Here is a 26,772-nt window from a genome sequence, read left to right as displayed (position 1 = left end):
AACTTAGTCTATCCGTTCGAGTGGAAGGAATGGAACTAACCCGTCCACAATAGCCAAAGACACAAAATCGCCGGATCCATCGCTTTTCTGCTGATTGTACAGGATAATACCGTTGTCAGCGTAAGTTTTGAACTCGACCTCGATACTGAACTTGTGGTAAGCTTTCAATCGGCTCATCCTGACGTAGCTCTTGCCATCGAAGGAGGGTACCTCGTAATCTCTCCGGTTAATCTCTTGGTCGCACAATAATCCGGTGTAATTTTGCCGACAGATGCAGACGAAGGTCGCAGTTGGCAGGTCGAGGCAGGTTGCAGTCATGTGACATGGATATGACAGGCACGCTCGGAATTCCTCAGTCGGTGTTACTGGTACGTAATTTGCTAATGAAATTCATTATAACGTTAGCTCATGCCAATAAATTTAGCAAAATTACTCAACTACTTGGGAATAATTTCGGACGAGGAATTTTCAGTGGAATTAATTCATTGGAAAGAAGAGTATATTTCGCAATTAATATACTATTGCTTTATAATAATATTGAGCATATGTGGTAGTCGAGTTTGAAGTATAGTTTTTAATTTGTCATTACCAAAACACTCTTGGCGATCGCTGGTCTCGGCGTAACCTTCGGAACACACACAGCCACCATTCAAACATTCGCTGTTTGGAATCGTACAGTCTTTGTCATCGGTGCAAAGGTCACCCAGCAGAGCTGCGACAACCCTGATGGTAGCTGGGGTAGGTCTGTACGAAGCTGCTACACCTGTAAAAAGTATTTATTCTCATTCCATGACTAAATTATAAATTTTACGAACACGAACTTTTCTCGAAATCATTTTCATACGAAAACAGGCGTTGGTAAAAATTGCACGTTTTGCAAGCTGAACACAATAGACTTTGTAAGCTATTAAATATGTTACTTGTTAATCACACACATTATACACATGAAATGCAGTAATAAATAAGATTATTTATGCAGTATTCTATTGTATTAATTACATCATCGACAGAAAAACATTTTTTTACAATTACTTTACAATATTCCTCGAACGTTTCAATTTTTTATTCTTGAATTTACAAGTGTATGATGCGAGTGTTTTTGTTTATTCGTAGGGTGGAAATGGCGTTAAACGAGTGGGGAGGAGGGGATTAATAATAATGATCGATATTTTACCCTGTTTTAAATTATCTCTGTCGATGGTGATGGTTTCTTGATGAGCTCGATGGGTGTAAAAAAATCGTGGGTCTGGCTCAGGTACCAGGAGGTGTCTGGTGGATTTTGACAATGGAGAAATGGCAGCTGCTGGCTGCGTATATTGCACAGCCGTGTATCTCTTAACGGGGTAGTCCGTGTTCACCATAGGATTGTCTGAAAATTTCAGCAAATTTTGCTCTTCACTCTCGCGACCCTTGTACATCTCTAAATTCATTATTACAATTTTGAAGTGATATTAATGAATCCTCGTTAACAATTGACTGTTGTAACAATTTGTTTTAATTTCATTCTAATTTCCATTAACCCCCTTGCTCGTCTAATACTGTTATTTCTAAAGTCTGACCATTAATAGTTTTTTCCCCTTAACGTTCTATCGCGAAATGCTTCTATGTCTGGCCCTACAGGTGTTTTTCTCCTGCCTCTCCTAGCTCGCTTCATTCACTGCATCCGACTCTCTCGTTCCAGGGAGCCCGGAGTCCTGGCTTTAAATCAGAGATGTCGCTGTTCGCATTGCTCACTCCTGTTCTTACGCACCCCATGTTCTTCGATCGCTCCAAGAATTCTGCATATTCCTATATGCCTTGCTTGTAAAATTCTAATGCTTTCCAAATTTTTCTTTAACAAATAAAGAACCTTTTTGTACTTAATCAGTCGTTAAATTGCCTGTGTCTGATAGATTTTAGCAGTAATTAAATGAGAATGCGCAGTGCGTCACCCGCAGTTTCTCTAAATAATGAAAATCGAAAAGCCAGTTCTGTGCGAGCTTCGAGTAATCGACTTGATGGGATTTTAATTACTTTCCGATTGCCGCGTTGCTTCCCATTATTTCTTGCCGGCAACTTCCGCCATTTTTCAGTAACCCCCGGACCCGCCCCATCGTTTGCCTTCGATTGTAGCGTGTGCTCGCAGGGTAGAATGCGTTTTCTGATCTTTTGCTAAATTCCTAATTGACTAATTTCAAACTATTTTTAAGTCTACTTAATTTTTCTCAAATTTTCTCCATTATTAATTAAAATTTGTCTAATCTTACTCCGAGAAGAAAAAAATATTTGGGATCCAGTTTCAATAGTCTTCTCGACATCATGTTCTTCTGCTCTTTACTCCTTCGATCGAGTGTAATGAAATGTTCGATGGGGGATGAAAGTAAGATTCTCTTTAAGGTGAAATGGAAGGAAATGCAAAGAAGTTATTGATCAATCTTCGCACGAAGCAATTTAAACATCTACGTAAAGTTCCATCCCTTCGATTATAGTGATTCGACTTTGAATTGAATCAGGGCAGTGCTATATATATTAATGGGAAAAAAATAATATTCCTCTTTTTTTCTGAAACATTAAAATTCAGGGGGATATTTTCATTACGTTTATTTGGAAAGCGATTTAATTCGCTCTTTCCGATGTCTGTAAATGTATCCTGTAGAAATCCCATTACGAGATTTACGAGGTATAAATTGTGACAGATTTTTTTGCAGGAGACCCTTGCGAAATTTGGGTAAATTGAGATTGGAAGCACCGTGGGAGGTTGGGGAGGGGAGGAGGCTGAGTATAATCTGATTTATGTTTAACTTGGGAAGCCAGTCCGAGAACTTTTAAGAGATTGACTTCTTCTGACGGAAAGCGAGACGGGGGTTCGGCTGGGAAAGGGGTGAAATTCAAAATAGGTTTGCAAATAAGATATAGCGCATCAAATAAGCCTCGACATTTCAATTTCAGATTCAAAATTGAACGTCCTCGCTTAACATTTCATTATTGCTAATCTGCTTATGTAAACTCGTTTATAAGTTTATTTACTTTTTCGTACTTTCCATTTGACTTACATTACAACGAGAATGATGAATTTCAACGTTGCTTTTGTGTTGTTCTTTGATAAACTATCCACGCGAGCCTCGGACGATGATAGATATTCTTTTCGGTATCAAAGTTTAGGATCAATAGGCTTTGGAAAATTATAAACGAGACTATATAGCAAAAAGATATGCAGAGTTCTATTGAGAAAATAATTTTCATGTTATTTAATAATGACGTTAGAAATCGATTAATTTTCTTGGATTCTATACTGATTTTGAGTTTTGGTAACTTGAGAGATTTTATACATTTGAATAATGATTATTATAAAACTAATAGAATTTTTGTTCTTGATTTTTATTAAATTTTGATTATTCACCGATATTCCTAATAATCGAGTAAATTATGTTTTAAGTATAATATTAGTAATAATTACAGTAATTTTATGAGTCTATAGGAACATTTGTTAGAAATCAAATCACCTTTGTTATTTAAGTTTTAAAACACAAGCTGTTTATTGGGAATGTACCGTGGGAGGTTCGGGGGGTTAGAGACATATATTTATATGCAGGTCAGTAAAAACTTGATTAGTTTATTAGAGTGTTTTAATACAAAGGAGTGGGCTAAGCATTATTTCCCTGCTCCATACGGTCCTTTCGATCTGGTCGCGACATTCATCAAGAATTTATAATTCCTGATCGATTTAGTTAATAATACCATTTAACTAACCCTTAACTACAAGCTTAATAATACCATACGTGTATATCTATACAATGCTGTTCGCTACCAAAACAAGATCTATTAAAATTCCCGCTGTAGAAACATAATTCCTTTAAACAATATACAGAATTGATTTAATACAGGAAGACCACTATTCATAGAATTCAGTCAGTCAACCTTAATCTGATCTACACTGCACATTAGAATAATTCTTTAATCGTCCCACCATTATCACTTGTAATTAAAAATTTCTAATCTTCTAATCAGTAAACACTGTCTCCCTAAAATTTATCATAATGAACATCATCGTTGAACGATGCATTGGATTTAGCAGAATCCTTTACTCTGAAAGTTCTACGATTGCACCGGTTCATCTAAAAAGTGGATTGAACAGTGTCGAATTCCTGGATTACTCCTCCTTCTACTTTTTACCAGGGCTAGTCCAGGGCACTAGCGGGACAGACGTTTAGTGACGTAGAGCGTAAAGTAATCTGTAAGGATTACGTTCAGTGAACCCACCTCTGCAGTGGCCAAAGGCCTGCGTGACTATATCAGCCTGGTGACGACAGGCGTACAGCCTTAATTCGCACTCGTTGTCATAGGTCTGTCCGTCGCTACCACAAACGGGCACAGAAGGCACGTCTGTTGGGCAAGACGACGGACAAACGCAATGTGGTCCACCAGCCTCAGAGCATTGACCACCAGAGTAACATTGAAGCTCGCTGCAACTCGTTGGTACCAAGGGGATGGTATCGGCTGAAACAACAAATTTCATATTTAATTTCAAATGAACAGACTATAATCGAGCTAACAATCCTCTTCACATTTAAATGATAAAATTCATATAATATAATTGATAATTATTGTCTTTTTTCGAAGACTCGGTAGGATTATAAAAATTTCAGATTAATTGTAGAATTAACGAAGATTAGTTCTTGGGACTAAAATGTTCATCCAAGACCCTTGGCTCAGGGTACCTGAGTAACATCCTGTAGCAGTGAGTTTCTTGTTGTGATCAGTGCAAATAGTGCATTTCTGGCCCTGAGCATGAGGATTGCACACGCAACGTCCTGTCATTTGTTCGCAGTCCTCTCTTGCCGATCCAAATAAGGAGCACGCGCAGGCTGATTAACAGAGTTGATTGGTTATAATATTTGTTACAGTGAGAATGTAAGAAAATTCTACAAGAGCTTTTTTTTCTCTTACGTATGCATCCTAAATAGCCCTTGCTGATTTTAGATAGACCCCAGTAGCCTGACATGCATCTGTCGCATTTTAAGCCACCAACACCAGGTCTACACTCGCATTGGCCAGTTTCAGGATTACAAGTATCGGACATACTGCCAAGTCTGTTACAATTGCAGAGGCTGGGGCAACCTGCGTTTTCTGGTCCAAGTGCAGCTGTTTTTCCATCAGGACAGCAACCGTGCCAAGAGTCTACACAGTTTACCACTTGGATACCTTGAACTGTGAGTATATACATGTGTAAACCAAGTTCTTGAGATATAGCTGTATTCAACTTAGAAACTAGTTACTCACCTTTCTTGCAGCATCTTGCAAAATTAGGCGTCTGATGACAATAAGTGTTACTGGGACAGTCCCTTCTCTCTGGTCCACTCCCACAATCATACTCTTTACCTTCCTCGTCAACCAATGGTGGATCACCACTGCAAGGTTTCACCTCCATACCTGATTAAAGTATATTAAATTATTTGTCACCTAATATAATAATAGAAAATATAAAATCTAAAAACTATAGTGCTTCCATAACATTAATATTAACACAATCAGTCATACTGGTCCCAAGCAATTAATTATAATGAAATAAAGCAAAGGTGCTCTAGCATATTAAAACTTGTGTGTTAAGGATTTAGCACGAGTATAATGGACGATTAGAGTCTTAAGAGCTACTCGTGGGAATAATATAAGGTAGGAGGATTGAAGTCAAACCTTGACACAGGTCTAGAGGTCTGAGTCTGAGTTCCTTTTGCCTCTGGCAGGCTTCCATCTTCATGGCACATAGAGAGGCATATGTCTTATGGTCGCTTCCACAGACAGGGTGCATATTTTCCGGTGAGACCGAGGCACAATCGAATCTACAGCTGCACCTAGGGAATCTGTCAGGGCCAAGCTCGCAGGTGGCTTCGAAATCACAGTGGATATCTTTGCAGGCTTCTCCTTCCTGAGTACTGCTGACCTCTGCCACGGTGGTGCCCACACGGGTCACCGCAGCAGTCGACATAGTGGCTAAGCGAGGTTCATCAAGCATTAATAGAGCTTAAGCGTTAGGACCCTCCATGCCTCGTTAAGTTAGCTATTAATCGAATTAAGTCAACTGGTAAACCGATTACAGTTGCTTTGTTAATGAACCTTTTGCCAAGGCCAAGTTATTCAGAGCTGTATAGATCGAGTTCTTAGTGAGTTAGCTGTAGTTACATTTGAGATACACTATATGATAATCATAGAACAAAGTATCAGTAAATCGACGAGGGTCTATACGAAATGTGTTTTAATAAATTTTGAATGTCTCGTTCAGCCAAGAGGCTATCGAGATAGAATCGTTTAGTCAAATGCAAATATAGACCAGGGGTTTTTTTTTCCTATTTGAAAATGGTACTTGGGCTGCAATGAAAAAGGTAATTACTTAGCGAGGCTACTGCAAATCGTTCACTGCAGTCTCCATAGAAGATTACGTGCAGGGCTGGCAATTTAGGGTCTCGATCACAGGCTGCTCGCTGGAGTTCGCATTCTGAAGGATAGGTCTTGGTATCACTGCCACATACAATCTTTCCTGTTGTCTCTTCAGGGCATTCTTCGGGACAAATGCACACGCCAGCCATACAGCGTGCCTTGTTCTCACACTTCACATTCGCACATAGTGCTACGACAAAACATTTACACAAATTGGCACAATATAAACGTGTGAGATTTAATAGTAAAAAATAATTGTATCGTTTCTTTGGACCAGTTTAGACCAAAACATCAAAGTGAGTCTGTCAATCTTCCTTGTTTTCTTTGCTACTCACCACAGTCCCCTATATAACTGATGTTTAACGCACTTTGGGACATGCAGGATGCTCTCTTCAATGCACATTCGTTTGCATACGTCACAGCATCAGATCCACACACTTTGTTCTGTTCGATCACCTAAACATGTTTAAACAGCACTTTATTACTGTATCACTCCTCGCAGAAATTTAATCATCAATTTGCTAATTGTTGGCAAATATACAACTGCTTCAATAATTTAACTTTGTTTATTTCAAATGCGAAATTAATTGTTTAAAAGCATTGGTTTTGTTTCTTTGTCTCCATGTACCAGCACCTATACAGTACGTATGAGAATTTCAAGTTCTGTGGCAATAAAAAATTACTTACAGAATTTTCACATTTATCAGGACAGACACATTTAGCTTCTCCATTACTGTCACTCTCACACACAGCGTAATTTAGACATTTCTTCTTCTCGCAGCCATCTGAAAAGAGAAAAAAAAAATAAATAACATTTAGCACGAGCCATGTCCATTAGAAGATTATTATTATTTTTTCAAGCTTGTTACATAATGTTACACAGGGGTAGTAAATACGATTGTTCTGGGATGTTTTTCATAAAACTGGATCACGCCCAGCTCTGGTTTGTTTATATTCATCTTTTGCCTTTGTCTGTGGAATATTTCCTAGTTTGTCACGCTGGATTTACATTTCCTTTCCCTGGTATATCGACTTAAACTTGGTCTATCTCTACGCGATATTTTCCCCTCGTTCAATTTTCCATCCCTGCCTACCCCAGTGTCTCTGGCAGGTGGATAATCTCCGTCGAAACGGATGCAGTTATGCAAATTCGCGAGCGAATCTTTATTAATGTCACTTGACACATTCATCCCTGCGGCTGAGTATTGCAGGAATTTGTTGATTGCGATTAATATTTATGCCAGAAATATAGAAATTCGTGGCTCGACATTGATTTTCCAAAATCAATATTCCATAAACAAATTTTCTTGCAGGTTTTGCAGAAAAATAATCCAGCAGAGTCCCAGTCGGTGTGTATATACAGATATATAAGGGCTTTCGATTACTCTTTAGGAAAAATGAAATAGAGGAAAGATTGAAAGAGGTAAAAATTGACTGTGCAGTTAAAGCTGTACGAATGGTAGGTTCGGTGCTATCGATAAACGGTTCCGAGCGTTAAAATTACACTAGCCAATTTCTGAAACGCGCGTAGAATACGATTTTATGCATATTGCGAGAATTCTCTGCGCGGCGTGCTCACAATCAGTATGAGTTGTTGCCTGCAGCTACGTAGCAGGTACAGTTCATATGCATTCACGGTTCTTAAAGCTTTTTCCCTTTCCAGCCTTATTCTATCCGCAATCTCTCTCCTTTTCAAAATCAAATGCTTTGTACTACCAGAAAATCATTGGAGAATTTAAAATTTCTATTAAACGTATAACCCACTTTATTTTACATGAATGACCTACAGTTATAAAAATCCAATTATATACGTGGTTTGGTAATATAATAGAATAATAGAAAACGCGCGTACATTGGAAACAAAGTTAATTGCAATTAATTAATATTTCAATGGATACTTTCAATGGGGAATAAATTGATGCAATAAAATGGTGGGGGTAGATCCGTGTCATTGAACTCGTTACCTCGAAAAAGAAACCCACATTTATCGATCGTCGTAAGTAGACGTGACGTGATTTGACAAGTGGTTTGCATCATAATTTAAAAATACATAGCGAATATCCGATGAGTTTGAATCCGATTCTCTTTTAAACCTCGTTAGCAATTCTCTAGATTAATTTAAAATCGATCGTTCATACATTATTGCCAATAATGAGCCATATTAAAAATGTCTTTCTAGGATTCGGTTTATTGGAAAATCAGATAAATCTGCACAGCTAATAATACAATATAATTTATCGAATCCCCTTTCGTGCTTTGCTTCCTCCGTACTTGGAATAAATTTCACGTGCTCGAATATTAATTTTTCTTGCCAGTAGCAGATAATGACGAGGAACGAAATGGTATTGATGAAAAGAGCTTACTCTCGTGTGGGATTTGCCAGAGCTGCAATTACCTTAATCTAATATAATAATTTACACAGCAGCTTCTTAATTAAAAGTGCTTCAAATAGCTCCATTAAATTTTCAATACGAATATAAATTGTAGCACTGGGAAAACGCAAATTTTTAGTTTCTTCCTCATTTTCGACACAATCTCTGCACAATTTGGCAGTATATTTCAAGAAGGGATCTCTCTAAGCGTACTCGGATGCCTCGAATAGCGATCGGTGCGAGTAACAAACGACAGGACATTGTTCTTGAGGCGAATTTTGATTTTCAGAGGCAAATCGCTGAGGAAATCCGAAGGGGTGGTCGTTGTGTTTAATCGGGTCGGATAAGAAAGGGAGGAATTTGCGTTCTTCCGGTCGAATACCTCGTTCGGTACTTGTCGGAGCTTCCCGAACGAGGATTAATAAGAATGAAATTGCACGCCACCAGTAGCATCGTAAAGAACAGGTGCAACGAGGCCCAGCATGCTCGATCGTTTATTAAATCCATCAGGCTGATCAAAATAGCTGAATTATAAATATTTCAACCCACGTTATAAATAATTCCCAACGAGTATCATTCGTACAATCATCATCATCGACACTTTCACTCTGCTTCAATTTATTTTTTCACCCAACCGACATTCGAGTGCGTTAACAATCATGGCTGGATAATTTTTTGAAGCACAATAGAACTCGAATAGAGAAACGTCAGTTGTCCTTAAAGGGTGGTTAATTATATACACGTCATCCCATTGATGATTCGCTATTTCAAGGTTTTATTGGTTTCAATTTGGTATTCTGCGATTGTTGAAGAAGCCATTCGGCCAAAGAGCACAAATTCTACTTATCTTTAACTGGTTCGATTAAAGTCAACGATCGCTCCTTAAGCTTTTCCGGACTCGCAATTTACTTGGGAAAATCGAAGATTGGAGACGGAATTCCTTGCTCGTTTTTGCACTTGGAGCCATCCCCATTCGACTTAAACTTTCATTCATTAAAGAGGCGTACAACGACGCTGGGCTAGGCGATAAAATGCATCGAGCGGGCTACTGGAATTTAACGAATGTCTTTCCTCTGTACTACAGCACCTTGATAAATGTACCAGGCTCGCTCGAAAACCTCGCACAATTGACTCACTCCCCAAAAATACCATTGTTCCCCTGCTCGAACCATACAATAGGCATTACCTCTCGCAGATTCCCATAACGAGAAGAAAGAGATTTACCCAAATGAGATTTGAAAGTTATTTTTAGGAAAAATTTCTGGCACGAGGAAAATTGCTGAAAATCCATGGAGATCCACAGAGGCTAAAAATACATTCCAGGTGAAGTTTCGTTTATTCTGGGTCACAAGGTTGCTCGAAGGTCCTCCTGGTGGAATATACTCACTGCAAAGTCCCTGGTAGAGCACGTGGATTTCACGGCGATGTTGGCAAGCCTCCAAACGTAGTTTGCACTCGTTCCCATAGCTGATGCCGTCGTTGCCACAAACTGGCTGGAATTCCGCAGGACAGGTAGGACATTCGCAAGTTGCAGAGCCACCCACCTCGGCACAGATCGCACCCCATTGACAGACCTGAGAGAAACAATCCTTTCAATTTCCTTACTCACGTTTCATTAATCATCCTCCTCTTCTACTGATTCACCCTTCTTATTTGTGGCTGGCTATATATCTGGTCACACTACTTAATTTAACATATTCTTCCTAGCTATCGACCCTTATCAAACGTCCCCTTTGAAATTGTCTAACTTGGTATATATATATAGTTAAGTCCCTTGAAATACTTCTGGAATTTACAGGATCCTGCAAGAAATCCTCAAGATCCGTTGGATTGGATGAGAGTCGATCAATTTCTAGGAGTTTTCTGCGACAATAATGAACTTTTCGTCATTAAGAATTTACCTTTTCGGAGCAAGGTCCTCTGGATCCGCAAGTACCAGTGTAGGCCACCTCGATAGCGGTCTTTGTGAGGCAAGATTGCCTCTTTAGCTCGCAGAGGGACGTGTACGTGGTTCCGCCCCTGGCACACACTGGCCTCATAACTGGTTCGCATTCCGAGCCACACTCGCAGCTGGCGATACCTTGTTTGTTGATGGCACACTGTTCGTAAGGTCCGCAGTTCGCCTCGTCACAAGGATTCACTCCTGAAAATTATTTCTTTCATTTAGAATTCTTTTATCACAGTTTCCTCAATACTCCCTACACCAATCCAACCCCATTTAGTCTCTCATTCCAACGCTTTGAAAAAAAAAACCCACAAAAAATAAACGATTAATCACAAAACAATATTACATATACATAGCTCATCTATAGAAAACTCATAAAGTATTTATTCACCTGGAGAACGAGAGAAGATAAATTGGCATAAATTTTGGAAAAATGTGACTAGGGAATTACAGCATTTTCCTGTGACAATCTTAATCTTTGTAGCAATCTCTCGCGGCGTTTACCTGAATTGCAGGCGCCATCGTAGATCTTTCTGAGTGGCAACTTGGCCCTGCAGGCTTCCTGTCGCAAACTGCACTCGTTGGAATAGGTTTTCCCGTCGCTGCCGCATACTGGCGAGAAGTCCAAGCCACATTGCTCCCCGCAACGACAACCTGGTTGCCGGTTCCCGTCAAGCTGGCAGATTTCTGGCTCTACACATTCCACCCCGGCACAAGGGTCTGAAATAGAAACATTTCGACAATTAGAAAAAGAAGCATATTTTATTCTGTATCAACTGTCGATCCCAGATTTTAGTTTATTATTTTTATTCGATAGCGTTTAACGATTAGCATTTTGTAATTGGAGAGATTACACGCGTAACGGTGAATTCGGATAATTCGTTTCACTACTGGATTTATCCAAGATTTTGATATTGGCCGCTGCATCCTGCGCATTAATCTTCACTCGGTAGAAGGAAGGAAGCTAAATTCCGTTTCCTGATAGTAGGCAGGTATCGTTGGCCTTGCTGACGGTGCAGCTCCCCCACTGGATCGGGTTAAAGTTCACCGGAGCGACTAAACTCGCCCTTCCGCAGTTCGATTCCGTCGTATCGATCGCGTATCACGGATATCCATAATTTTTATTAAAATAATCCAAAAAGAAATATATTTCGTAAAATTCTATTTATTTAAAGATCTGATGTAAAATGAGGAATTTGATTAATTTGATATTTTGAAAAATAAATAAAAGTTTATTAATTAAAAATCCATGTGCATTGTTCATACTTAAATATGCTTGTCCAATTATAACTATATTGATTTACAAAAAAGTACTACTGTAATTTATATATATATATATATAAATATATTCCACTCCATTAATTAAAATACGTATTTATAAAATATATAAATATATATATATATTATTCAACGGTAATCCACACACACAGAAAATTTAAAATATTCCCCGAAAGTCTTGCTAGGGGTGAGAAAACGTTCCAACGTATCGCGACAATCGTTTTCGTGCTAAAATTCACAAAAGAGCCTGCACAGCCCCTTCACGCTCGAATGTGCCAAAGTAAGGGCTTCAAAGCCTTGAGAAATAGGCTCAACTAAATTCTTGGGGCAGCTTCTAACCAATGGAGAGGGGGGATAAAAAGTAGAAGAGGGAAAGAAATGCAGGGAGGAAAAGAATAGGAAAGCAGATATATCCCGAAGGATGTTAAGTGCGTGGATTTATGCAGAATTTTGCGTCTGGCTTTGATCAAGCCAAATTATCCGAGGGAAAAATCTGGCTTTGCAAATGATGGATGGAAAACAGTTGCATCGCGCGTTCCGCGTGTACATAAAATAAAGTATAAAATATTTTGTAGGGGAGGACGTTAAGCCGGTCTGCTCGAGGGAGTTTTTGTATGCTGCATAGGAGACATTTCCTATTTTATGCATATCAGTGGATATTCCCGGTGGCGGAGGAGTGGAATAAAATGCAGCTCTCGCGCGATGCGGAGTCGCATCGATCTAAAACAGAGTGGAGTACAGGGTTGCCAAATATCGAGGAGGAATAAAATTCCCTAGGAAGGCATTAGCGTCGTTTCCCAAAGGTGGGGGGGGCAGTGGCAGTGAAAGGGGAAAAAGGGGCTTTCTAGTCAGCCGGAGACGAGTGTATTCCGAACGGAAGTGGGTTACTGCGAGCGTACATCAGGGCAAAAGCACCGCGACGGTGCTGTTAACATAAACCTAGTCATTGCTCCCCAGACATAATGTCCTTATATACCCGACCGTAATGTCGAGCCACCTTAGTTTCACGAGCCTCGTATTCTCAGTTTTGCGACCGGTAACACACACCACCCCCTCCCCCTCCACCTTTCTCTCTATTCTATACTAGCTTAAACAACCTCCCCCCTTTCTCTCTACGAGTCAGCAAAATTAGAGAAATCGATTTCGGAACGTGATCTTGCTACGGGAAATAATAACCAAGTTTTTTTGCTCGGCAAAACATCGAGGAGCAGTCTGATAGACGAGACAAAGTATCAACAAAGTTTTTATCTCCTTTGATAGAAACGATGAATTAACGCAATCTCAAGATATATTCCAGAGATTGTTTAAACAGTGATTTTTGATTCAGGCTCTTGTTATTTGTTGCGGAAAAACACTTTATTATTTTATACGAGTCTTTTGTCTCAGACATTTTTACCAAGATCTTCAGCTTTGGGCGTTTTACATAAGTTCGCCATCTACACCTTTTCCTGGTGCGCAGTTTACCCGGACCTTTCGCCAAGAGCTTCTAATTGGGTCGTTTGCTCAGTCTTTTTGTCTTTGCCATTTATACTCAGCTACGATTTCTTTAAGCATTCCCACTGAAACTTTTTATCCAAGCTCTTTGATTAGGTCTTTTGGCGAATGGTCTTCTATCTCCAGCTGCTTGGTGCCTAAATTTTCGACGAGGTTTTGTAGCAAAGCTTTTCGATTGTTTCTTCCCTCTCTAATACCCTTTGCCTCGTTGCTCCCCTTCCAGTCGCAAGATCCTGGCATTTTTAGGTGGCTTTGTAAAGGGGCTTTTTGCTTATTAGCTCAAAAATGAGTGAAGGGGGGGGGGGGGGGGGGGAGAGGCGTCTTAAAAGCTGCATTTCTACGTGGAAATAGCATTTCCACGTAACTAGCCAATAACAAAAAGGAGAGGAGTTAGGTCGGTGGAGGTGGAAACTTGGCTGTCGGTTCCTGAAGAGCTCGAGTTTCGTCGTGGTTTGCTCCGACAAGCCCACGTTAATTGAAGAGCACCATGACGAGGCATTTGCGAAGGTTACAGTCCCTCACGTATATACTCGCAAATTACGAGTCTACCTCCCTACATACATTTGCCAACACAAGCAGACACTGCTATATGGCCTGTCTTACCCTTATCACTTAGCTACGCACATTACATTTACTTTAGATTTACACAATTGCGAGTTTACTGCAAACACACGTGTGAACACACACGTACACACGATTGCTCTCGAATATAAGCAGTACACCTGAATTATAAGACGAGTGTAAGAGTATCCGTTTCATATAAGAACGTATAATATATATATATATATATATATACTGGGAAAGATTACAATTGAATTTATCACTATAGGAAAGCCACGTTTGAGAAATTTTCGGTAAAATGAGCTACATGTGCAATTCATTAGTCTTATTATAATTATAATTAACTAGATGAAGACTTACTTTGAAATTTACGTGCTTACCTATTCGTGCTACACGTATGTATAATGCTTGTTTAAATTCCATGCATGAGTACAATCTAGCATAGCCAACTTACTCGTAGCTTAAATTTTGTTAATTATTTCATTAGTCTATTTTAATGAGCCCTTCAATTAATTTAATTAGTTTCCGGTAAGTAAACGCGTGTGTCAGTCTTGTGTCAATGATAATTGTTATGCATTATTGTTTCGTCAGGAGCACGAGTAATCGCTCATGATTCTCCCCCGGGTTTATTATTGATGGAAAAGCGTTTATGAAAATTTTGCAGCATCCCCTTGTAAAAACAATTTTTTTTATTGTGCTCCTCCCCACTGGTCCCTAATCTTCCAACTTGGGCCGAAGTTTCGCGAGCTGTTTTTTTTCTGCAGCGACCATCGTCAGCCATTCGAGATTACCGCGGAATAAGTTTCGAAAGAGGAATAATAATCAGGCTAACGGCAAAAACCGGACTGACGTTCAAGCGGATGGAATTAGGAATTGAGTTAAAAGCTCACGGAATGTGGCGAAAGTTTGCTTTTGATATCGCCCCCAATCCTTCTTTCCTGGAATTATTAATTCGTGCAGTTCGAGAAACACTTTTCATCTACTTTTTGCAGACTCATTTTCGACTAATTGAATTTCAAGGATTAACTTCATCAATAATACCTTATATCTCCAAAAGTGTTCTTTTCATTGTCATAGCGAATGAGGTGCATCAGGCACAATCCCAATCGTGACAGATTATATGATTAATAATATGAAGTTTTATCAGAGGTATTTAAAGAGTGCATTAAACCATCTTTAACTGACTAATTTGGTAAACCAGCTTTAATTACTCACTGATATCCTGATGTAGATTTTTTCGTTATTTATTAGTTTTATTATATTATTGTAGATTTTAGGCTTTTACGAAGAAAGTTTGTTTCTTGGAAAATATGGTATTATTATTTGGTAAGAAAGATTAAGTTTGGAATAGGATTAGCAGTAGGATGTATTCTTTTTTTTTTGTTTATGAATCGTCAAGAGACGATAGTTGAACGATATGACGTTTGTAGTAATCGATATTAGATTCATAAGATAAAATGTCACACGACTTTATCCAAAGATTTAGATGATTGGTAATAAGAAGGCCAGCTTGGAAACACGAATTTCAAGCGGTTTTAATAAATCAAATTAGGTCGAAACTTTTGAAACTTCAGACGATGGTGGGTAAAGAGAGGCCGAAGGGTATAGAGGGGTAAATTCTCTTTTAAGTTGAAGCTGCTATTGGTCTGCAAAGGAAATGAAACGGAATTTTATATTTCATTATCGTTGAACCGTTACTAAATTTCACCCTTAATTGCACTTTTCAATTAATCAGTGGTATTTATTTAACATTTGTTTCGAGGTTATAGGAATGGCAAAATTTAATCAAAAGATAATTTTCCAATTAAGAAGGGAAGGTAAATAAAGAAAGAATCAGATTGGATAATGATTATTTTTAAATTTCACAACGAAACGGAGAGCGAAAGATAAAAGTGTCGTTGGAGAAGAATGTAAGAAAAACAAAAGTGAGAAGACGTGGAGGGAAGGGAGGAAAAAATGCTCCTTCTTAAAAACTGCAAACGTTGTCCTGTGATTCAACTTTCTCTAGCCAGCATTTCTGTGGCCCTTTCTTGTTCCCTGTAGACAACTGTTATTACTCTCGGTGAGGCAGATCACAGGAAACGGAGAGCGTGTAATAAAATTAGCCCCTGCGGCAATGTGCACGCTGCAAAAATGTATAACGCATTATTATAAAGCTTCCCAACTGTTGTGAAAATATTAAGATTTGGACACGAGTATAATTAAAATTCTTCCAAAAATTTACAACTAAGCTCCCAAAAAGAGCAGAGAATTATTCAAATAACTTATTTAAAAATACTAAAATATAATTGCAAAATTCTGAGCTTTCCAGATTAAATCCTGAATGCATTTTAGACACGCTTTGCAAGCTGCTGCAGGGGTGGAGAAAAATGCAGAGGATTATTTGTCTTTTTATAGTTTAGGTTATGAGATAAGGAAAATTGGAGCACGAGGGCACTATTCTCGAGAAAAGTCCGCGTAGATTTGCGTTTCTGGATTTACGAGGGTTCATTGATCGTTCATCGAACAGGCGGATAAGCACGGGCCACGTGATTTACGGTGGATATTGAATGCTCGTTAAATAACAAACCCTTACCCCACCCCCCATCCCAGATTCCACCCTCGTCCTCGTTTTTCCAGTAATAACTCGAGCCATCCTTTCCGCTTATTAAATCAAACATCCTCTTAACCCAATAAAACTCACCCCTAAATAATAACCGTGAATGAGACATTCGTTTGCAGATGTGTAAGAAATTTATGGCTACTAATTTTTGGTGCTGTTGTATATATATATATATAAAAGGTAGATAAGTGTTTTACGAGAAATTAGGGAGGGGCGGATTAGAAATTCTTGCAGGGGTGAATTTGAGGGGTGGAGAGCAAGTGCATTGTCGCGATTGTCGAGTAAAACCGGGCAGTTTCCCAAAGGCAAGGAAGGGGGGGGGGAGGGGATTGGGGGCTGATGTCGGTGAGAATTAAAGGCATAGCCAGAAATCCCTGGAGAGGAGAACAAGAAAGGACTCGACTCTGGTGGAGTCGTTTGTCCTGTGGGACGGAAGGATATCGCTCAGTGACAAATTTAGCCGGCTCGTTGACCACCAACGTCCATTGTCCTTGTATAACGCGGCTTGTATCTAATTCGAGGAGCCATAAAAGTCGAAACAGCCTAATTAATTTCCTGGGACACATACACGTCGACGTTTCTTGCCTGTCTGCACTGACGAACTTTGTTCCACTGATAAGCCTCGATTGTCTTGCCTTCATTAATAACGTTTCTTCCTTCCTGCGCAAAGCACCTCCCCTCACCCCCCTTTTCTCTCGCTCCGCTTTAAAATAAACTCGAAAAAATTGTTAAATAAACTCCCTGAAACTGCGTTAATTAAATCCAGTGCTCCGTCTGCCGCACTGCAAAACAATAATAAGGATTAGGAGGACGGAACTATAAATTGTGGAAAAGCAAATATGAAAAATCAGCAGTCCTGGATTAAAGGATTTGGAACAATGGATTACGGGAGCGGTCATTATAGGGAATTGTTCATTAGGTAAGCGGACAATCAAATAACATAGTGTAACTGGTAAATAGACGTTTCTATTCCGGAAATTACGAGCCACGAGTACCACGGAATTAATTACTGTGTTTGAGCTGCTTTTACACTCGTCGTTGGATTAGATAAACGGTATTATGCCTTATTCAACATTTTGTTATCTCGGATAAAAGTAAAACACTGCGAGGGACGTAAGTGACTCTTAAGCTGCTTAACAAAGCTTCGGAAAAACTTAGTAAAAACATCTCGTGAAAGCCAACTGTGTCTCTGCTATCCAGTTTCTGTGTTATAGATATATTCATTATGTATATCTATATATATTGTAGATATAAAAATCACGTGATCAGAACTCTGAAATACTGAGCCAGTTAAAAAGTTTTTGAAAAGATTTTCTGCTTGTCGTCGGTCCCATAGAATTTGCACGTAATTTTATTAGGGAATACTTGGCTAGTTAAAAAACTTGGGGACATTTTGCAAGTTCTTTCTGACGACTATCGACACTTTCGAGACGCCATTGTCGTCGGCCACATTTGGTTGACTGGGCAAACGCGCGCAGCCCGACGGCATTCACAAAAGTGGGAAGCTCCTGAGCGCTGTACAAACTACGTAGGCGTTTAATCAACCGAGTAGTAAAGACAAATGTTTGATCAGACAGGTAGTACGGAAAGCGCTGTTTGCTTAGGATTAGGGGAGTCCACCTCCCCATTTCCTTTCCCATACCCAACACCTTACTTCGAAACACTGACGTCATTCCGATAGAGTTTTTCCAACCTCACAATCAGCGACGCAACTCGATGTACTATATTTCTGGAAAAATGGAAAATCCTTGATTTTCAATATTTCCGATCCTTAAGGTCGAACACGTAGCTCGAATATACTTGTTTATTTGCTCTTTGCAGTAATTTGGATAAATCCAGTTATGGATATTGAAATTTTTCATTATTTATATGTATATATATAGACAGTCGATTGACTTTCAAATAAATAAAATTTAAATTTATGATTATTAGCTGTAGATAGTTTAGTATGTACAGTGTACATTGGTTACAGTGTTAAACATATTTTGGTTTAGGAGAGTATTTGTGTACTTACCACATTTTCCTTGGAACGCAACAGTGATGTTAGCCCCTTTTGTGCAGGCGATCCTGTTCAAATCACACAAAGAGGGATAATCTACGCCATCGGTGCCACAAACTGGACCGGAGCCCTCGTGGTCTCCTAAATTTGGACAGGACTCGATACATTCGCACGATGCTTCAGTTCCGTCTCTGCTACGAACACACTGGCTACCTTGCGAACAATTGAGCTTCTTGCAAGGGTCCTTTATTTCTGCAACAAAGAAAATTCGTAGGAAAAATTAATTACACTCTCTTGAGAGAAAAAGATGTTCTTTTGATCAAAGTATAATTCCTGATTATACAGATCAATGTTAATAATTAAATTGTTAAATGGAATAATCAAGCTTGTCGTTTGCAAGAGTTTCCTGTAATTGAAGGAAGCGGTTTTTTCAAAGGTCTCGAGGAAATCAGTGAAAAAGTCAAGTGGCAGCTCGATCATTGATCTCTACTACTTCGAATGCCATCACGCTACGATTAAAAGTAATTGCTAGTAGTAAACACGGTCCTCTTTTCGTAACGCGCCGTGAAATTAAATCGCGATTTACCAAATAAAAAAGGATTCCATCAAAGATTCTTCGAGGTTTTTTTTTTACTGTTCTGTTGGAAAGAATGCTGCAAAGCCTCCTTTAATCATAAAATTCTTTAGCTGGAAAATTGATGTCTGGTCTCTCATCAGTTTCTTTTTTGTTTACTGTCTGGATTTATTTTCTCCACTTCAATCTTGTAGGAAATCCTGTATATTTCAGGGAAACAATTTTTGGATTTATTTGGGAAGCTTAAAATATCATCAGTGACACAGCAACTCGATATTTTATGAGCTGCTCAAAGCAAACGATTACTCCTAAAGCGTTGCGAGTTATAATCCGATGGAAAATACCTTTTGGAAAGATGTAGCAGCATTGAGCTGCCGTGCTGCAGGCTATCAGAAGGACGTACACTAACATTTTGCGGACTTGCTTTCTGAGGAAGACTGCTTCAAAAGAAATACAACCAAGATTCAGTAGGTTGCTCGCGATTCTACTTAAGAAATACGTGCTTCACGTTTACCTCTAATTAAAACCGAGCTCCATGCCAACAATCAACATTCCTCGTCTATCTTATTAAATCAACCACTGAAATTTTGTCCATTTAAAAATACTCCTCTCACAAATCATGCATAATTAACATTCATAAATCAAAACAAACGTCGCTTTCAACATTTTCCAAATTCTACAATTTATTTATAAACATGATATTGAATAGTGTATGACGTAACTGATGAGTCAATAAAATTAAAGGGAGCTCTATAAATATTGTTGCTCTTTAGAAATTATTGGAATGTGCATGAGAGTAGAAATGGAACGAAGATGGCTCGCTGGTAGAAAATGGATAAGCTGGCTAAAAGAGGGATAAGGTGAAAGGATAAAGCAGGAAATGGGTGGGGGAGGAGAGGGAGGGGGGGGGGGCGTCGAAAGGCAAGAGTCGAGTCGATGATTGATCGCAGGCAGCCGCGCGTTTGCATTCAATAACTCCAGGGTGTAGTGTATTTTCGATATGGCGTTCTCGCCACAACCCGATTATTCTCATAATGTATTTAATTCGTCACGCACACCACCACTACCGATCGATATATTGATAATTAACAGCATGACAAACGCAATTAGCCGCTTGTACAATCGACCGCCATGCATTTATTATTTCCATTATTTCTATTATTTCCACCGTCTTGGGAGCGATCGTATTTCGACCAAATCGAGTCTTCCACCACCATCGAATTTATTACAACCGGAAACACGTGCATTATTAAACCCCTTTCTTCCTGATCCAATCACCAAATTTCTTTATTCTTTAAAGTCTGTAAATTTGGGATCGTGAATAAATATAGATGTTTTACTAGAATAATGCCTCTTCTTTTTCCACTGAAATAAAATTATTTCCCATTCGAGATTCGTCAATGCAATCGATCCTTAGAAAGGAAAAGAAATTCAATTATGGAGGATAAAATAGAAACTGCAACAAAAATTTTCAGAGGATTCATTGGTGAGGAAAAAAAATGCTGATGTATAATGGGCAGCAGACACCCAGACTGTAATTAATAATCCATTTTGCTGGTTTTTCCAGTAAACCATCCTTTACAGTTTTCGGATAATTTATTACTAACGACTGAATACACCGCATTAACGCTCCATCCGCAGTTGGCTTTTTATTAATAACGTTCAGACATGTGTCGATCCACAATAGCAGCTCCGGATCACATTATTATTCGCATCGATCATTACAAATCAAACGCATTAATTAATAAATATGTATATCGATACATTTTTTTTTATCATTTTTTCTCTTTTTTAATTCCGAAGCCTCGCCGTCGATGAATGCAAATTTATCGACACACAAATTGGATATCTTATTTATATTTCACTATATATATATATATATATATTTATTATTATCATAAGTGGAAATTAGTATAAGAAAATTTTTCATATTTCTATAAAGAGAGTTCACGGTGGTATAAACCGCAGAATTTGAGTGACGCGTACGTTTCAAAGGTGGTATCTGGATTGGAGACTGAGCTCCAGGCAAAACAGGATTGCAAAACGTGTCTGACCACATCGTTTGCTCTACCACTCCGAGCTTGATCAGGCTGCTGCGCGAGGTTTGCCCGTTCAGCATTTCTCGCCAATATCGCCATCCAGGAAAATCATTTCGCAGCTCTGCGTACAGATATCATTATAGTGCTAAAAAAGCAGTGGGAAAAAGCGTAGCAAAAATTTTACTAATGATTTATTTAAAAATTGTTTTCTATATACTTTTTACCGCGCAGAAAATTCAAGCTCACTTTGAAATTTTGTAAATGATATATTTAATATGATTCGCTTTGATTCGATTAAATTCAATGGTTGCATAAAATTCTTAACATTCCCTATCAAACGAGAATTCGAGGAACGCTGCAATTGTAAAATCACTGATGTTTTCCAGGAAGGTTATACACCATTTCCAGTTTCCAATAAAAGATTTAATATGTTTTTTGTTGTTTCAGTTACCGAATGCTGCAAAATGCTAACAATTTGTGTGGATTCTATATAATTAGTTTATAGTTCAATGTTAACATAATAATCCTCTCTATTTCGAGGATAAAAATTATATTTGATTTGGTTGTGGTTACAATTATGTAAACGACTTGCTATATTTGTTCTTGGTACTTTATCGAATCTCATAAAAATTTTTAGAATATGGAAATGTAATAAGTGGTTGTAATTATACCCATACATATATTTTGTGGAGTTTTTTGGAGCAAATATCAAGTAGCCGTTTATAATTGCGATTGGTGCAGGGAAGGATGTTGGGTTACGATTGGCAATTAGGGTGCTATTATCGAAATGCACGCAGACGGAACGGATCGGACTGTGGGAATAATGGGATCGAAGGTGAAGTACCGTATCTGGGCAGTCCCACCGAATGAGCCTCATTAGACAAACTTTGAGCCTCCAGAATGACGAGGGTCTCAGTTCAATCATGATCGTAACCCACTAACTCGTTTATCCAACAATTGTGATTTGTTGCACCACACTGATTACAACAATAATTTTGATATACCTCTTTTATTATTTTTTTTTATTCCTTAATAATTATTTCTAATTGTGTGTATCCCAAGGTTTGTAATTTAAATATTTGTGTAATATACTTATTAATTACTCTATCACCAAGCAAGAATAAGAGCTTCCTATGATTTTTAAAAATACTGATGAGAGTTCATAATTAACAGACTCAGTCTACTTGATAAACAGCCTTTGACAAATAGTAGCCTTCGTACACGATTAATCTGCTGCTTGTCCTTTTAAGCTCTAACGAGTGAGACTGAATAGAATTTCTTGTGAAAGGCTGAAAAAATGCAGGATGGCATGTTTTTCAATAAGAGAAAAGTGTGTGACGTGTCCATGTGCATTCAGCTGCACAAACACATTCATTCGTTCAATAAGCTGACTTTGCATTGCATAAACGCAGTTTTGTTTATAGCAACGATGAATGTTTTAGCATTTCAATGTCAATTCGCAAGGTTTTTTTTTATTTACCACTGAAACTGATCGGTTATTGGTAATTAATGTGTAGAGAAGAGTGGAAAACGTGAATATTTGGTAAACGTAAAACTCTGAATCAACCTGATTTAAAAGAAACTGAATATTTATTTTTAGAATGAAAATAAAATGAAATAATGATATTTTATTTATCCATCAATTGAAGTTTTTTAATGTTGTAACGTATACAGCTCATGTAGAAAGGAGATTTCTGTCGTGTTAATTTCTGATAAGCGGTGGCTATACTACTTGTATATTACTGTATTTTATAGGATGACGTTTCATGGAGTTGCCACCTTTACCTCAGGGATCCGAGTGGCTCGTAAAAGGATAGGCCTTTTTCCTTTGGTGAATTGCAGGGACCCACAGGGAAAATACAGTCGAATACAATACGGTGTAATGCGAGCCAAGTTACGGCTCCTACCTGGCTTCTCGTGGGTGTCTTAATCCGGTTTTCGCTATTCACCCCTTCTCCATTCTCTCTACCCTTTCCTGTCTAACTCAACAAAATTGCACCGCACCTGAGAGCCACTATGGAACCTTCCATTAAGCTGGACCATACTCGCAAATAGTATCACTTTAGCATTTAGACTAATGACTAATATCGAGGGAATACCAAATATTTACCAGAAAGTAAATATTTACTCTGTGTCTGACAAACACTTTCATCATCCCCTTTTCAAATTCTTTGAGAAATTAAACGCAATGTCGTGCGAGCGACGAGGCAAAATCCGCGAAGGGAACATTCCAGGTACTTGATCAAGAATAAAACAACTTCAGTGTACCTTTGGAAGGTTTCTTTTCCAGTCTGTAAATTTAGGGGATTACCACGTCCTGGCAGGAGACAGAGGTTTTACGAGATTTCTTACCTCAAGGGCGAAAATGAAATGGAAAAAGTGGAGGATGGGTGGTGGAGGGAGAGGCTTGACATTACAAGAGTCCCGTAATTAAGCGCCGGATAATTGTGCTTTTAAGGCCATCGCTGCGATTGTACACTGAGAAATGGCTCTTGCTGCCAGAACGAGAGTCATTGTTCGTCGTCCAGCCAAGTGGGAATTGATTAGCGCTTTGATACCCATTAATGACTGTGCACTGCGATTGAAAAATGTTTGCTCTCTAGTAAGACTTCTCCGAATCGCTTCTCGATCCGGCTTGAGCATCCTTGCAACAAAAGAAGGATATAAAACAATCTCGAGGACTACTATTGTATAACTAGTCAGACAGAATTATGAGGAATCACTTCATTAGGATTTTATTGCTCCTTTTTGACTAGTTATTTTATCAATTTCAAAAGCCCATTCATTCGTTAAAAATATCTCATTTGTACTGTACATATATACATACATTTTTTTAAACTGCTTCCTCACAATTTTATTATATTGGACAGGTGAGATTTTTGGAACTGATAGTACCTTCATGACTCTTCATGAAATGTAAATTATTCGGTGATAAAATGGATTGAAGTAAAATTAATGACGTATATATGCAGCGAAGACGAATTGATTATTGAGTGTGTCGTGCGTGCAGAGAGCACATAAATCGATCGCCATTTTACCAAGCAGAATTTGTTTGCCAATGAATTCAGCGGGGCTAGCAGGCGCCAGATTTATTTAATGAGAATCGAGCAGCTGCAAATTCGAATTTCCGATTTTCTCTCGGTGTAAAAACGTTTCCAGCTACCGGTTTAATTTGAGCGTAACAATTGCGGCCACGAGATATTTTCGTTATTAGCATCGGGATCGACGCTGCTGGCTACAAACATGTTTCCACTATTAATAATAATCCTGACTCGTCCATGCTGCTTTATATATTTTTTATGCGCACCACTCCATTCCGATACATTATTGCAAGCTTGCACGTTAATTGACTAATATGTTATTTTCTGGAAATGAATAGACCGCGAGTGGCATGTGCCAAACAGAAATTTTGCTCATAATAACCATATTTACTGAAACACTAGCCTTTTTCACCACAAATTTACCCTGCACTTGTGTTAATTTGCTATATTCACTGCTCGACTAGCTATTAATATTAATTTGCCAACTTTGATTCAATATAAAAGCTTTATAACATTTTGTATATCTATTCTCTGGTATGGAAATTTTATCATTGACTTGTTTCACTGATTAAGAATATGTACTATATAGTTTTTAATTAACTCGCGAATTATCTTTGTAAATCGTACATTAATCTTGAATATATATATATATATATATATATGTGTGTGTGTTTTGTAATAATATTTATCGTGTTTGCCCTGTCCCTGCCTGACTAACCAGGGACCTTAACTACTTATAGGTCGATCACAGCAAGAGTTGTACTACTTATCTAAGAACCACAAGTTGCAGGGCTGTAGATGGCGTATGCGGCCCTCTGGGTCCCATTATCTATGCTAATTAGTTAAGCTATACAGGCAACGTTGACGAGAAAGGACGATACGAACGAGGATCTCTGACGTGCGTCTGATTCACGATAAAGCGCGATTAACGTCCTATCTGATTCAGACGCGACGTGCCACGACGCCAACGGCTCTTTCACATTTTTCTCCATAAGATCTCAAAAATCTCCCCTTCCTATCGCCTTTTCACTATCCTTCTTTTTATCTCGAGTATAATTTCCGAACAGATCATGTCAAGAGCAGTCTGATACAAGCTTTCTTTATCATCTAAAATTAGTCTGATATATGTTAAATTTTACTACTTTCTTCGGAATAGCTTTCGTTTTATCGCAAGCTCTTACACTTACAATCTTGTAGACAACTATTTTTCTAACGCTGTTTTAAAGCTAGTTTTGTGACTAATATATTATTGGAAACTAAAATGACTTTTGGAGGATAATTAGATCGGTATTTCTCCTTTACTCATACTTCAAGAAATTCAAGTCGATCCTGGGGTAAAGTTTGACAAGAGGAATTCGCAGTAGTCTACATCAATAATAAGAGAAACGTCAGTTTTAGTCCACATTAAAAACTTTGTTAGCCTTAAAAATGAAGAAATTTATTGGCTACGAAGGCAGCATTAAATTTTCAGGATGTCTATAAATAGTTTTGCTGTGGGTGTTATTTGATAAGGTTATATCCAGAAAGCTGGTATAGGATGGCAGGTTAAGTGCTCATGCTGGTATACGTGGATCGGTGAGAGCGCATTTACATGGACGTGTCACCTCGCCATTGTTGTTAGTCTCATTACAACGGTCTCGAACGTTTCGTAGCACGAAACGAGCAACGCTTCCAAAACGTATTTCGACCTCGTTAACTTTGCCTTTAACCCTCCCCCGTTCGTCCTTTCAGCATCGAGACTGTTTTGCGAAGAAATCACCCTACTCCACAGCACTGATTATTTCAGATCATTTCATCCAGATCCTTTACTGGTAACCATAGCTCCTAATGCACCCACTCCACGTTTTTTCCTATTGGATGAATTCAAAGAGAGCTCCCCACAATTGGAAATTCACTTTTCTACTTTATCCTCAAATTCAGCCTTCTAATTCACTGATGAGTATCATGTTAAATCCATGAGAATTATACATGCAATTACGAAATTAATTACGTAGAAATCTATGTTGAAATAATTAAATTATTGTGTAACAAGTTCCACGATTACTTTAAATTACAGCAAAAATTTAGCATATTACAGGCGAAGACCATTTAGTTTTAATTATTATCGATTATGGTCACTGAAGTTATTATGGCCATTACGAATAATTATAGTGATCGCGCCGAGTCAGCTATTAAAATAATTACTTGCTCGATTTACTGCATCCAGTGTAGTTTTCATTACGAAAATATCGCTGTGGTTAAACAATCGCTCTGCAAGCCATGTAGCAGAGCTCTCAGGGAGCGTTGTAGAAAAGTCTGGCATGGCGTTGATTTTTCTACTTTCTTATTTTCGACGTCGTTATATTCCGTCAGTCCCTTTTTCCTCCATTCTCTCATTTCCTTTTAGTTCGCGCCACTGCCTACTTGCTTTTCCCTTTAGCATCGCATTTCTTCGCTGTTACCACGAGATACAAACT

General features: G+C 38.5%; 1 protein-coding gene across 3 annotated transcripts in view; it reads right to left on the bottom strand.

Annotated features, from left to right (window-relative positions):
• The window catches only part of LOC136782277 (agrin-like), a 208,079-nt gene that overhangs the window by 6,420 nt on the left and 174,887 nt on the right, over window positions 1-26,772 (bottom strand). The window contains exons 6-20 of one of the 3 annotated variants that reach the window (XM_066741593.1): window positions 18,678-18,914; window positions 11,233-11,448; window positions 10,685-10,926; window positions 10,171-10,357; window positions 7,099-7,196; window positions 6,747-6,867; window positions 6,365-6,601; window positions 5,671-5,967; window positions 5,260-5,409; window positions 4,927-5,187; window positions 4,698-4,844; window positions 4,240-4,476; window positions 1,175-1,369; window positions 590-763; window positions 41-380 (exon numbers count right to left, since the gene is read on the bottom strand). In XM_066741593.1, the coding sequence (XP_066597690.1) occupies window positions 41-380; window positions 590-763; window positions 1,175-1,369; window positions 4,240-4,476; window positions 4,698-4,844; window positions 4,927-5,187; window positions 5,260-5,409; window positions 5,671-5,967; window positions 6,365-6,601; window positions 6,747-6,867; window positions 7,099-7,196; window positions 10,171-10,357; window positions 10,685-10,926; window positions 11,233-11,448; window positions 18,678-18,914 (3,139 nt within the window). The remainder of the gene's footprint in view (window positions 1-40; window positions 381-589; window positions 764-1,174; window positions 1,370-4,239; window positions 4,477-4,697; window positions 4,845-4,926; window positions 5,188-5,259; window positions 5,410-5,670; window positions 5,968-6,364; window positions 6,602-6,746; window positions 6,868-7,098; window positions 7,197-10,170; window positions 10,358-10,684; window positions 10,927-11,232; window positions 11,449-18,677; window positions 18,915-26,772) is intronic. The other 2 variants (XM_066741594.1, XM_066741595.1) reach the window with 2 other exon arrangements.

Source organism: Prorops nasuta, unplaced genomic scaffold (assembly GCF_024137725.1).
Source record: "Prorops nasuta isolate Cenicafe-Biocafe unplaced genomic scaffold, Cenicafe_Pnas_1.2 PNAS00025, whole genome shotgun sequence".
In the NCBI taxonomy this organism is placed as follows: Eukaryota; Metazoa; Arthropoda; class Insecta; order Hymenoptera; family Bethylidae; genus Prorops; species Prorops nasuta.
The sequence above is the reverse complement of the archived record's forward strand: the minus strand, read 5'-3'. Positions and strand labels throughout refer to the sequence as shown.